Raw genomic sequence first — 13,156 nt, forward strand, 5'->3', positions numbered from 1 at the left:
AAGTAAAAATGAATATGAAAGTGTTGTGCCACAGTTCTCTTTTATTGTCCTGACTCAGTTTTCCTTATTGTCCTGAGTTTCCCTAAATTGGTTCTGCCTGTTTCCCTAATTGTTCTACCTCAATCTCCTTAATTGCACCCTCCCCACCGCTCCCACCCCCCCTTCTTTAGCTATTCTGTATAAATGTCATTGGGAACTGGCATTGGCTTGCTGGCTGCTGGCTGCATGCTGGCTAGATGCTGGCTGTAGGCTGGATTCTTGGAGAGGATGGCCTCATTCAGCCCTGGGACCAAACTATGGATCCTAACTTGGTCTCAACTAATCTCTCCCCTTTCAAATAAAATACTAAAAACTCTCTAATCTCTATTTTACCTCAGTTTCTCCGGCATTACAAAAGTACTTTCAAAACCACTCGGTTTGGGTCAATGATCATTTTCATCCAGTCTGACAAATATTTACCTTATATATAGGGTACAGTACTAGACAATGAGGCAAATATGGTGGTGGATAGGCAACTGGGAGTCAGGAACAAGGATTCTAATTCCACTTAGTGTGTGTGACCCTTAGTACATCCTTGAAGCTTTTTAGAGATCAGTTACCTTAATTATGCCTGTTAAGGTTCCTTCCAGCTATAAATATGTGATAAAAGACAAAGTCCAATCAGCTCCTTGCCTTCAAAAAGCTTAATACCTAATAAGTAAAACAAGTTACATTTGTAAATAATTTATAGCTAAAAGTAGAAAGGGTTAAGGGTCAAAGAGTTGTAGAAGAAAGTATTGGATATTTGGATAGAGATCCTTTCTGGCCGGGACTAGCACACAGTAGATACTTAACAAATATTGACTTTGTAACTCCTTTTTTTGACTGTTAATATTGAATCTGAGAGTGTGATGGGTAGGATGAGACTCCTGAAGATGGAGATGTAAGGGGAAGGCATTGGGGATTACAGACAGGAAAGTTGAGGGAGGCCCCAGTCAGACACGACCCCCTCTTTCCAGGGAAGGGCTTTCCCACTTTGGCCAGAGTGGCAGAGGCAGCAGCCCGGCTGGGCCTGGAAGGCTCCCCCCCTCAGCTAGCCCCAAGTTGTCAATCTTTTCCTAAATCCCCGCCCGAGTAAGGGAAGCCTACCAAGAGAGGCCCGGAGTGGGAGGGCAAAAAGCAAACTCTCCTCCTGCATTCCTGATCCCTCTTCCTGCTCCTTTCCCCCCCTTCCACCTCCCCTCTTCCTCTTTGGCTACGTGGTGGTCGCCCAGGCAGACACCCCGACAGTAAGGCAGACACCCTCCGTGGGGGTGGGGAAAGGGGCAAGCCACGGGGGGCCATAGTGAGGGGACGAAGAGAAGACTCCCCCCTCATTCCTGCTCCCTCTTCCTGCCCCTTTGTCCCACCCCTCCCCTTCCCTCTTCCTCTTTGGCTACGTGGTGGGAGCCCAGGCTGACCCCCCGACAGTCAGACAGGCATCCACTGAAAGGTGTGGGAGAGGGGTGAGCCCTAGGGGTCCGGGGCGGGCTGGGCGAAGGCCTTCGGGCAGGGCAGCTGCGGCAGCGGGATGGGACCCGGCGGCCGGGGCCGGCCCCCCCGCCTCGGGGTGGCCGCTGTTGCGGGGCGAGCCCTGCTCTGCGCCCTGTGCTTCTGTTGCTCCCTGAGCCCCGGGCGGGCGCAGTACGAGCGCTACAGCTTCCGCAGCTTCCCCCGGGACGAGCTGATGCCCCTGGAGTCCGCCTACAAGTACGGCCTGGACCAGTACGGCCACGAGAACTGGGCCGAGAGCGTGGGCTACCTGGAGATCAGCATGCGGCTGCACCGCCTGCTGCGGGACAGCGAGGCTTTCTGCCACCTCAACTGCAGCACCGTGCGCATGGACGGGGACCCGCCCGCGCCCGCCTCGGACCCTGGCCTTGACCCTCAGCCCCAGCCCCGGGACAGGTTCGCCGACTTCCCCGAACTGCGGCTCTTCGGGGACCTGCTGCACCGCGCCAGATGCCTCAAGCGCTGCAAGCAGGGGCTCCCCGCCTTCCGCCAGTCCCAGCCCAGCCGCGAGGTTCTGGACGAGTTCCAGCGGCGGGAGCCCTACAAGTTCCTTCAATACGCCTACTTCAAGGTAAGCCTGCCCCCGGCCCCGCCCCTCCCCCAACTCTGCCCTTCCTTCAGGAGAACGCCCCGCCCGTGTCTTTCTTCCCCAGGGACCCCCGCCGCATCCCCCAACCCAATCCCCAGCCTTTTAGCTTTGGAGCTGGACAGGACGTTAGAAGTCAACGAATCCAAACTCGTTTTGCAGCTGGAGAAACCGAGACCCACCCAGACAACTCACAGAAAACTTTTTTTCTTCAATTTTTTTTTTTTTTTTTTTAAGTTTTGAAGTGATAATCATGAACAAACATAAACTTTTTAATATTCTTTCGTTCCCCCTTTACACATACACACACACACACACACACACACACACACACACACACAATCAAGTCATAATCTGCAATACTTCCCATAATAATTGCCTGGGCAGCTTGCAAGAGTGTGCCCATTTACTCTCCTTAGGCTACAATCAAAAAAAAAAAAAAGCTTTCTGGGGGCTGGACTTTGGAATCTTTTGTCTCCTCCCAATAGAATATGAATTCCTTACGGTCTGGCCCTGCCACTTCCATTTTTAATTTGTATCCCCAGAGAGTAACCCTATGTTTTGTGCTTTGTAAATGCTTCATTCACTCATTCAACAACAGGCTTCTTACATCACTCATCCTAAAATCACAGATCTGGAGATTAAAGGGGACTCAGACTCCAACCAGTCCAACCCTATTCATAAAATGAAGGATGAGGAAACCGAGAGCAAGGATTTACCCAGAGTCACAAGAGTATTGTCTGAACTCGGATTTTAACTCAGGTTCCTCTAATTCCTTGACCGATGCCCTTTCCTTTCTTTCCTCTTTGTCTTAAGTCATTTCTAAGCTACTCCCATCCACCTACAGTGCATTCGCCTTTAAACATCTCAGAAGAGATTTGAGACCATTCAAACCAAAGTTTGCCTGAACAAAGTATCTCATCTCCAAGCCCAGTCTTTATCACCAACCCCCAGGTCCATGCTCAAGCTATTGCTTCAGTTTTCCATGTTGGCACAGTCCATTTGCGCTTGTACATCCGCTTCTATTTTAATTCATATCGAGAAGAATTGATTATACACAATGTACAAAACACTGAAAAACCCTAAATTCTCAGCTTTCTCCAACAGTCTCTCTGTTATTAGCTTCCCTAGTGATATCAAATTCTCCAGCCTTCAAAGCTCTTCATAACTTGCTCCTTCCTACTTTTCCAGTTGTTTCATACCACAATCTTCTCCATGTATTCTTGGGTGATACTGGCTTCTTTGATACTCCCTTGCAGAAAGAAACTGCATCATCCAACTCTGGGCTTTGTCACTTGCTGTTCCCCAGGTCTGGAATTCTCTCCATCCTTTTGTCTTCAGACTTGCTTCAAGTCCCAGCTAAATTTCCACCTTCTGCAAAAAAGCCTTTCTCCATCCCCTTTGATGCTTGTGCTTCATCTCATGATTATTTCCAGTTTATCCTATGTATTTAGTTTGCTTATGTGTAATTGTTTTTCTTATTGTCTCCTTTATTATGAGTTCCTTAAGAGCAGGGACTGTCTTTTGCCTTGCCAGACCCATAGTAGGTGCCTAATAAATGTTTATGAATTGATAGCCCTCTGACTGCATAGCATTTTGTCTTGGGTCTTTCCTTTGCTCCTATCAATCCCCTCTTCTGAAGTTCCACTAGGGCAGAAACTGTGTAATTTAAAATTTTTTAAATCTCCAAGGAGTTGGCACAGTGTTTACCTTGTGTTTCAAATTTTTTTATCCCTTCCTTCCCCCTACCCCCTCCCTTAGACAGCAAGTAATCCAATATACACTTAACATGTGTGTTTTACATGTTATATATATATCTAAAGAATGTTGAATTGAATAATCAATGGCTGTCCCATCTTTGCTCCAAGTCTTTTGGTGACAAAGAATTATGTGTAAATTATCATTTTTTTCTTTTCTCTGTCTTCTTCTCCTGTGTCAGTGAACACTAGCTAAGTAATACCTTCATTATGCCACATGTAATTTAAGACCTTAGTAGCCTCTCTCTAAGAATTGACAAATCCTCAACCTGGTCATATGGTGGGTAGATTTTCCTCATTCTATCTTCTTAGAGGTGGAGCTATTGGCTATCCTTGGTTCAGACAGCAGAAGTGAGTTTCTCCCATTGTCTCTCTAGGCAATGAAAGTGGGGGTAGATCCTTAGACTAAATTATTGTTAATTATTTAGTGTTGAACACAGCAAGCGTTTTAAGTTTGGTTCATCTTATGATATGATCAAGTTGTATTTATTATGTATTACTACTGTCTTATTACATTTATCATAGATTATTATTATTATGGAGTACTTTCTTGTATAATTCATGTCTACAAAAGTACATTTATATATTTTTCTTGTATATATATAGTTTCCTTGTATTTTTCTTCAATATATATTGCATTGGGCCTTCCCACAGACACTCTGTATACTATATTATATCTTTAACAAAGAAGAAAGTAAATATTGAGAGGGACAGTTAACTGTCATCTTTGGGGGAACTTGTATGAAGTACTTAAGAGGGAATAACATCATATTTTCCCTGAGGAGACATGGAGAGTTAATTGTAATGAAGAGAGATTCTATAAGATATTACATTTAACTGCCATGGAAAAATGAATCTCTCTAGGACTTGGAAAATTAATTATCTTCTCTAAGATAATTTTTGAAAAGTCATTTTGAAAAAAGTGATTTTAATTGCATTTTATTTTTTTTTTTTTTTAATTACCATTTTAAAAGGAAAAAATTGAACCATATTTCATTCCTGATGAGAACTGAACTAACTTTTATTTTGTGGAAAAAATCTTTTGTGGGGAAGACATTCTGAGGAGAATTTCTAAGAGCCCTTCATTGTCATTCCAGAGAGTATTGAATCGACATTAATTAATTAAATGATAACTGGGATACTAATAACTGAGTCAACAAATATATAAAGTACTAACTGTAACTGTTGATTGATATTGAGGCAAACAGATTGGAATGCCTTCAAGCTGATAGCATTGGACAGATCTTTCTAAACTCTGGTTCTAATAGATCTGGACAATTTTCATTTATGATCCTTGAAATTTAGACTTTTTTTTTTTTAATCATGATTTGTAGGTATTCTAGTGAATTCCAAAATCATCTCTCTTGGATCTGTTTTCTAGATTGGTTGTTTTCTATTTCAGATTCTTACAATTTCTTCTATTTTTAAAATTTTTGTTCAAATTTCTTGCAGTCTCAAGAATTCATTGATTTCTATTTGTTTTATTTTAATTTTCAGGCAATCTGTTACTTGGGTAAGTTTTACCACTTTTTCTTCAAAGATATTTATTCTTCCTCCAGTTCTTTACTAATCTTTTGCTTCATTTCTTCTATTTATTCATTTAGTCCTTATAGAAAATAACCCTTTTCTTTTAGACTCTACTTACAATTGTTTCGGAGTTATTTTTTTTCCTTTTGGTGATGATGTCTAGATTTATAATATAAAAGTAATTTTTTTAACTTTTGATGGATGTTGTCTTTAGTTAACTCATCTTTTTTAGTTACATCATCATTTTTAGTTCTTAGATTGGGACTTTGGCCCAGGGCCAACCTTGTTTCTGTTATACTTCTGGGTGTGTGATTAATCCTGCTTGGTATTGACCAGAGTCATCAGAGTTATTGTGTTGACCTTTTCCTCAGAAAAAAGTTGAAGTTCAGAGTGCTGACTCTTCTATGTTCCTAGAACACCTGAGGACTGGGTGCTGGGACCTCAGAGTCCTTGGGGCCTCTAGTCCAAACTACCTTTGCATTGGTTGCGTCAGCTCCCTGGGGCTTCTGAAGGCCCCAATGTGATGTTATAATCATTCTGAAGCTTTATTGAGGGAGCCTACCCTACCATTTTGCTGCCTCCTATAGAGAACCATGCAGAGCAACACATTTCTCTGGTCTTTTTGCTCTACTTGTTTTTTTAAAACTGGGACTGGCTTTGTTGGCAGTCCCCTATTCTATTGCCTGTGGGCTGCTGACTGACCTTTTGTGTAGTTCTGGATTTCAAAAAGTCACCACAGTTTCTCACTGGATTTCTTGACCATTATTGAGTCTCATACAAATGTGATATTTTTATTGTGGGGGATCTGGGCAGCTTGCCTCTGTTTAGGCAGCTTGGTCAGAAGTTGCTTTTGTAGGAGTCTTAAGCATCCTAGGCCACTCAGAGCTCTGGATACCCTTTGGTGGAGTGATCATAGAAGTAATGTCAGTAATGTCAGAGGATATATATTCCTTTATCCATTTATTTTTTCATCAAATATTAAGTGTCCACTATAGGAAAAGGATTCTACTAGGCAGTCGAAGAGATAAAACATTTATGTAAAAAAATCATCTCTGGCCTTGTGAAATTTAATACCTAATAAAAGCATAGTCTGATGAAAAAGCCAGATTATATGATTGTAGGATTTAGAACTGAAAGGGATTTTGTGATTATCTAGTTTTTTATTTTAAAGAATTTACTAACATTTTTCACTTTTGTTTTTATCTTGCTTTCATTTTCAAATATATCCCTCACCTATTCAAGGAGTCCTCCTTTGAAACAAAGGAAAAATGGTAAGAGGCAAGAAAAGCAAAATAACTCAGCAAAACTTAGTGAGTCAGAAGTGTATGTAGTATACCACACCCCTATTTCCTCATCTCTGCAAAGACTAGAGGGAGATGCATTTTCTTACCTCTTCTTTAAGGCCAATTTTCTTGCTCCTTATAATAAATAGCATGAAATTTAATCTTGCATTTGTTTTTATTCAGAAGAGATCATCTAGTCCTGTTTCTCATCTAGCATTTAATGAAGCTGGGAGCTAAGAAAGTGAAATGACTTTTGTGAATTCACACTGGTAATAAGAAGAAGGATTGATATTCAAACACAGGTCTTCTGATTTCAAATCTCATGCATATTTTGTTTGAAATGAAGTTGGTTGTTTTTAAAAATGTTTGATTTTCAAAATCACCCTTTCCCTCCTTTCACCTCTTCCTTCAACCCCAAAATGTGAAACTGTAAAAATTTTTGTCAACCAAGTTGGTTTTTTTTTTCCCACTGAGGCCTTATTAGCCAGTCAATAGGCATATAGTAGTGCCTGGCATTGTATTAAACTCTGGTATTACAAAAAGAAGCAAAAGGTAGTTCTTGCTCTCAAGAAATTTACAATCTAATTGAAGCTGATACTATCAGGGGCCTTTCAACACCACAGTTCAAACATCTATTTAAAAAAATTAAATAAAGGTGTTTTGCAAAAAAAAAAAAAAAAAAAATCAGAAAGTGTTTTTTTTTTTTTTTTTTAAGTCAAAACCAGTTATTTAATAGCATGTAATTTTCAACATCCAGATTTTAGGATATGAAAGTTTTCAAGCTGATGTATCATTGTCCCTTTAGTTCTATTTGTAACTTTTTAGGGAAAGTAGGTTTCTTTTTCTGCTTATTTTAGTTATCATGTACAAATGAGATTTGAAAACATTCTCTCTTTAAATATTCCCCAACTCTCCCAATCCATATCATATTTTATTCATAAATTAGAAAATCCTGTTGCAAGTGTTTTTTAACTTTACATGGTTAAATCTGCCTTGACAGCAAGATTTTCTGCTACTATAAACAAAATATACTATAAAACAAAATCTATTCTATAAAAAATCTTCTATAAACCAATTTTTTATTTCACTCAGTTTAATCTTTGAATGCATGGATTCAGAGGAGGCCAGATTTAAAGTCTGTTATGATCTTTGAAGTTACCTAGGCGAGATGCTTATTTTATAGATGAAGAAATGAAGTCCTAAGAGGTAAAGCACACTTTATCTTCTTCTGCTAGTTTCTGTAGTCATTGGATAGCTCTGGCCCAAAACAGCTATGAATTCTCTCTTACTATTGAAGTAATTTCATGAGTGACTGATAGCTTTCATTTAGTTCAGGCTCTGCCTGGGTCACAATTTAAGGCAAAAAGGTCAAGGCCAATTTCTCTGCCTATCTGAATTTTGACTCTGCCAAAAGAAAGAGAATGATCGGTTCTCCATTGCCCCATCTTACAGTGACAAGTATGGGGCAGTATGAGCTCTCTATCTGGGCAAAAGGGATATATTCTGAACTTCAGCATACAGGAAAATAAAACTCAGGAACAGCTGAGAGTAATATCACATGGCTCTGCTTTCTTACTGAAACTCTAGAGAGCACTATGCCAGTTTCTGGAAAGAGCTATATCCTTAATACTGTACAATAATGTTGATGGAATACAGATAGGGCTACAGAAGTTTTGCATGAAAAATATATTGGGATTTCAGGATTCACTCCATACAGTCTACCAAATGTTGAGGAGTGGAAGGTACATAATATATTGGGATTTGGGGCAAGTGTCACAAGGTATCTCAAAAAAATTTGTAGGCTTAGATTATCTCTGAATCAAGAAGCAAAGATTTTATTATGTTGCTGGCAGTGGGATAGTTTCCAAAAGGAAGTTTTATTAATTCACAAGGTGAAAGACACCATAACAAGGGGAAAGAGCATAATAAGGCAAATATGCCATAAGGCGGACAACTTTCTAATGAACTAGCTATGTAACAAGAGCAATATTCCTAGATAACTTTCTGCCATAAGGTGGGCAATTCCTAATGAACCTATCATTGCGATGTTAGCTATTCTAGTCAAACAATTAATCAACAAATAATTGTTAAATTTCTACTATGTGACAATCCCTGTGTTAAGTGCTATGATATAAATACAAATAAAACCATCCCTATTCTCAAGGAGCATACAATTCTATCAGAACCAGAGGACTTCCAGAATGTCAAATGTGAACTAATCAAAATAGTAGATTTAGGACATTGGCAATTATCTGTGGAAATGGACAGACAATTCCCTATAGGAACAAATAAAAAGATTAGTAATGAGAAGTTATTTGAGAAGGTGACAAGTGTAAAATACTGGAAGCTTTGCAAGGAGAGCAGAGAGATCTTAGAAGTGGAAAGAGAGTGGGAATGATTTAAGGAACTTATAGTATAGTATTATAGAAAGGAAGGCCTCATAAATCTGAGGTCTATGTCTTCCTTTTTACCTCAACTATGTAATGTGTGCTATAAGGGGAAAGGGTTTTGTTCTACTTCTTTATAAAACTTGGCTCTCTGATGTCCTGTCTTTATGCATCTGAACATTGTTATTTGGTCACAGTGTGTTGGAAACAGTTTTCAAATTTTTGGTAGTTCATTATTCTTGGGCCTTCTGGGTGGGAGCAAATGACACTTAAGTTTTTTTTTCCCCCATTTTTTGCAGTTGTCAATAGAAGGTTAGATTTGAATTTTTAAAAATTCAAACTCATATTCTTTGATATTGGCTAGTTATAAGACCATAGCAACCTACTCCCTAAACCTCAATTTCCTCACCTACAAAATGGGAATAATACCAGTAACTCTTACATCATAGAGATCTTGCAAGGCTCAAATAAAACAATGTATATAACGTGTTTGGCCAACCTTCTTGTTTCACCTTCATTCTTGAAGGTGACCATGACATCAGGGAGGGAATGCCATGACATTTAAGTGACTTGGATTTAAATGAGGGAGGGCTGCATAAGGTCACCAGCCTCACTTTCTCTTCCAGAGCCATCTGGGTCCAGTAGCAAGATGGACTGGAGATGGCCCTGAATGCAGTGGGAGAACAGCCTTTTTTAAGCTCAGGTATTTAACAGGTCTGAGTTTGACTGAGGCAATATCCATTCAGTAACTAAGGCTAGGTAAGAACTGAGGGAGATCATAGCCTCTTTCACCTAGCCAAAAAATAAGAACAAAAACAAAACTAATTTAGGACAGAAAGACCTTCAGGCTTGCTGACTAATGCAGAAACAATTTTTATTTACCTTGACACTGAGACAATCACCACCCAAACAATTGGGGCTTGGCCTGGGACCTATTGGTGGTGGATCAATGAGAGCCAAAGTGATTTGAGTTTTAGGTGTGGTCCTTAAAAACGAAATCTAGCAGATAAGCCCCAAAATAGCTTGAGAGATTTCAGCATTAAAAAAATAATAATAATAAAAGATTTCTTTGGACAGAACATTTGTTGTTGTGTCCTCAAATTGGGGGCTCTAGAAAGCAGGACACAACAATCTGTAGTTAAGAGTATGATACCATATATGGATAGAAGGAAGAAAAAGAAGGAAGGGAGGGAGGAAGGAAAAAAAAGAAGGAAGGGAGGAAAGTAGATTGGTTGTGTAACCCAATTGGAAAGGATACACAGAACTTGTTGTTTGGCCAATCTTAAACCATTATATGAATGTCTTTATGATATGATACCAATTACTCTTTAAGAAGGAGATTTGGGTATGGCCTAATCCTTAGTTACTCTGGCAGTTGCCCTTCAAGAGTTGTAACTTTGTCATACCAAAAGAGCTCTTTGCCCTTATATATTTAATTAATATGTGTTTCTATTGATGATAATACATCTTAGTAATCTGTTCTAGAAGACTTTTAGCCTGTGGAGAAGACCTCAGGATTTGTAGTCAGGACCCATAGTGGGGCTATTTTGAGGGCATGGAATTGGCTCGATGACCATTGAGGTGCCTTTCAACTGTCAAATTATATCTTTCTGAGATCATTGGTAGTGAAGGATTTCCCAAACTAAACATTGTAAAACAGAAATTATGTAACTCCTCTATCAGATATGTTTGAAAATGCCACTTAAGCAACTGTTTCATAGTTTCTGAGTTGGCCACACTATTGGTTTGAAAAAAAAAAATTAACTTCTCTAGAAGTATCTTGCTTTTCATTGAAGATGGTATAAGATAGCGTGCTCATAGAAATATCAACCTATAAAAGAAAAAAGATATAAAGAAATCTTTAATAATGTATTTCAAGTAATTTAAACAATTTTAAAAGCATTACAGATTTATTGTACTAGTAGCCCAAGTTCTGTTCAGAGGCTAAATCTATTACAGGATTCCTTCTATATTGTACAAGTGATTCCCTAATCAGACACAACCCTTCACAATGAAAACTTAGACCAGAGTTGGCAACATATCAGAGATGGCAAGTCCTGCGCTCACTTACTTGCTCTTTCACTGTAGGGATAGAGTCAGGATCAGCTTCTCTTCCTAAAGGGCACCTTTAGTTAACTGCTGTTCCTCCATCTAAGAAGCCTCTGCAGCAATAGGCTGTATAAGGAGTATGATAGAAATAGCCAGGGGAATGGTCCTCTAAACCTCAGGGTCCCAACTAAGAAGAGAATGAGAACCACTATATGAGTACCATCATGCCCACCATTCCCCACCCCACCAAAGGATCTCAAAGAATAACACAATTACGAATTTCCCTTCACAATTCTATTTTTAAGAATAAAGTATGTATTACATGTTCCTCAACTTAAAATGTCATATACTATGTTCTTGCCTTTTATAGGTTATCTCTTAAAGAGAGAATGTGTTCCTTCCTCTCTTCTGCCTCAGTTCCCATCAATTCCTATTAGAATCCTTAGTTTCCTTCAAGGCTAAGCTGAGCTACCTACTACGTGAAACTTTTTTTGGCCCCTAGATATAATTGTGAGATTTTTTTCTACCCTTAATTTATTTAATTAATTAAGTTTAAATTATTACCATAGCTTACTTTAAATTACCTTAATTTAATTAATTTCCCTGTATTTAATTCATTTGAGTTTTATTTGGTTTATGTAGTTCAATTGATGTCTGAATAGAAATCTCTCCTTACAATATTCCAAAAAAGATGATATCTCATTTCTACTTGAGGACTTCCTGTTCCATTGTTCAAAGGCTCTACTTTTTACATATTTTCCCTTTACATTAATGTAAAATCTGTCTTCTAACATCCATCCATTTTGCATCTAGTTCTGTACTCTGAGACAAACCTTTTTTTTTTTTAAGACAGGTCTTCAGAATAAAGCTATCATATCCTTCCTTGCCCAATTCCACTCATCTTTATCCCCATATTTTCTCTTCTCTCTAGTTCCTCCAACTAGTTAAAATATGGTATGATTTCCAATTTTTCATATTCTAGCTCATCCTCCTCTGTAAACATTCAAGCTTGTCAGTGTTCTTAAAACTATGGAGCACAGAATTGCACATAATACTTAGATGTGGTCTGACCAGATTAAAATGCAGTAGGATTGTCACCTCTCTCGTTCTAGACACTATACTTGTATTAATGCAATCTAAATTAATGGGTTTTTTTTTGTTGCTTCCATTTCTCCTTCATAGAGTTTTCAGCTGTCCCCTTCCCCCAGGTTTTTGTGATACCCAACTCCCGCTTGCTTTTGTTTTAGAACATAAGGTGGTCACATCCTCCCTGACTTCTCAAGGAGGTAAGAACCCTCCAAAATATGTGATCACACCTTCCCTGACTCCTCAAAAAAGGGGTGAAAACACCATAAAAGGAGGTGATCACAGAAAGGGAGATGAAAACCAAAAGAAAATGGGGAATCAAAACAGATTAATGAGTTTCTGAAGGGTCTCACTTGAAACAGGTATACATAAATCCATTAACATGGGAGTCATTATACAAGCACATGGTAACAGAGGCTAGTAGTGATGTAACAAACATGAATCAACATGAGGAATTATACATGTCCATAAGTCCTAGAAATAGTCCAAAATCAATTTATTGTCTATTACTTCATATGTCAGGAATCCAATAATTCCTGCAAGTTTTGAAGTCCTGCAATAGATTCATCAACAATTTTTCATCTCAGGGAATCCAATGATTCCTGCAGATTTTGAAGTTGTGCAACAGTCTTATCAACAATTTTTCATCTTAAGGAATCCAGTGATTCCTGATGGTTTTAAAATTCTGCAACAGTCTTAACTACAATTTTTTTATCTCAGGAAACCCGATGATTCTTGCTGGTTTTGAAGTTTTGCAACAGTCTCATTATCAGCCATGCTCTTTCATTGTCAGATGTTTCTTAGGTCTTCTCCTTTGTTTCCAGGTTTTTTCTCTTTTTCTCTCTTCAGGTGCTCACTGGCACCCATCTGATTCCTTCTCCATCTATAGAGATGGCAAACCCTTTCTCCCAAGCAGTTAATCTATCCGGTCCCTTTAGTTTACCACTTTCT

At 39.0% G+C, this 13,156-nt stretch overlaps 1 protein-coding gene across 1 annotated transcript in view; it reads left to right on the plus strand.

Annotated features, from left to right (window-relative positions):
- Positions 1-692: 692 nt before the first annotated feature.
- The window catches only part of CRTAP (cartilage associated protein), a 61,256-nt gene continuing 48,792 nt past the window's right edge, over positions 693-13,156 (plus strand). The window contains exon 1 of the mRNA XM_051961841.1: positions 693-2,101. Within this exon, the coding sequence (XP_051817801.1) occupies positions 1,550-2,101 (552 nt within the window). The 5' untranslated portion in view covers positions 693-1,549. The remainder of the gene's footprint in view (positions 2,102-13,156) is intronic.

This window comes from Antechinus flavipes, chromosome 5 (genome assembly GCF_016432865.1).
Source record: "Antechinus flavipes isolate AdamAnt ecotype Samford, QLD, Australia chromosome 5, AdamAnt_v2, whole genome shotgun sequence".
Classification (NCBI taxonomy): domain Eukaryota; kingdom Metazoa; phylum Chordata; class Mammalia; order Dasyuromorphia; family Dasyuridae; genus Antechinus; species Antechinus flavipes.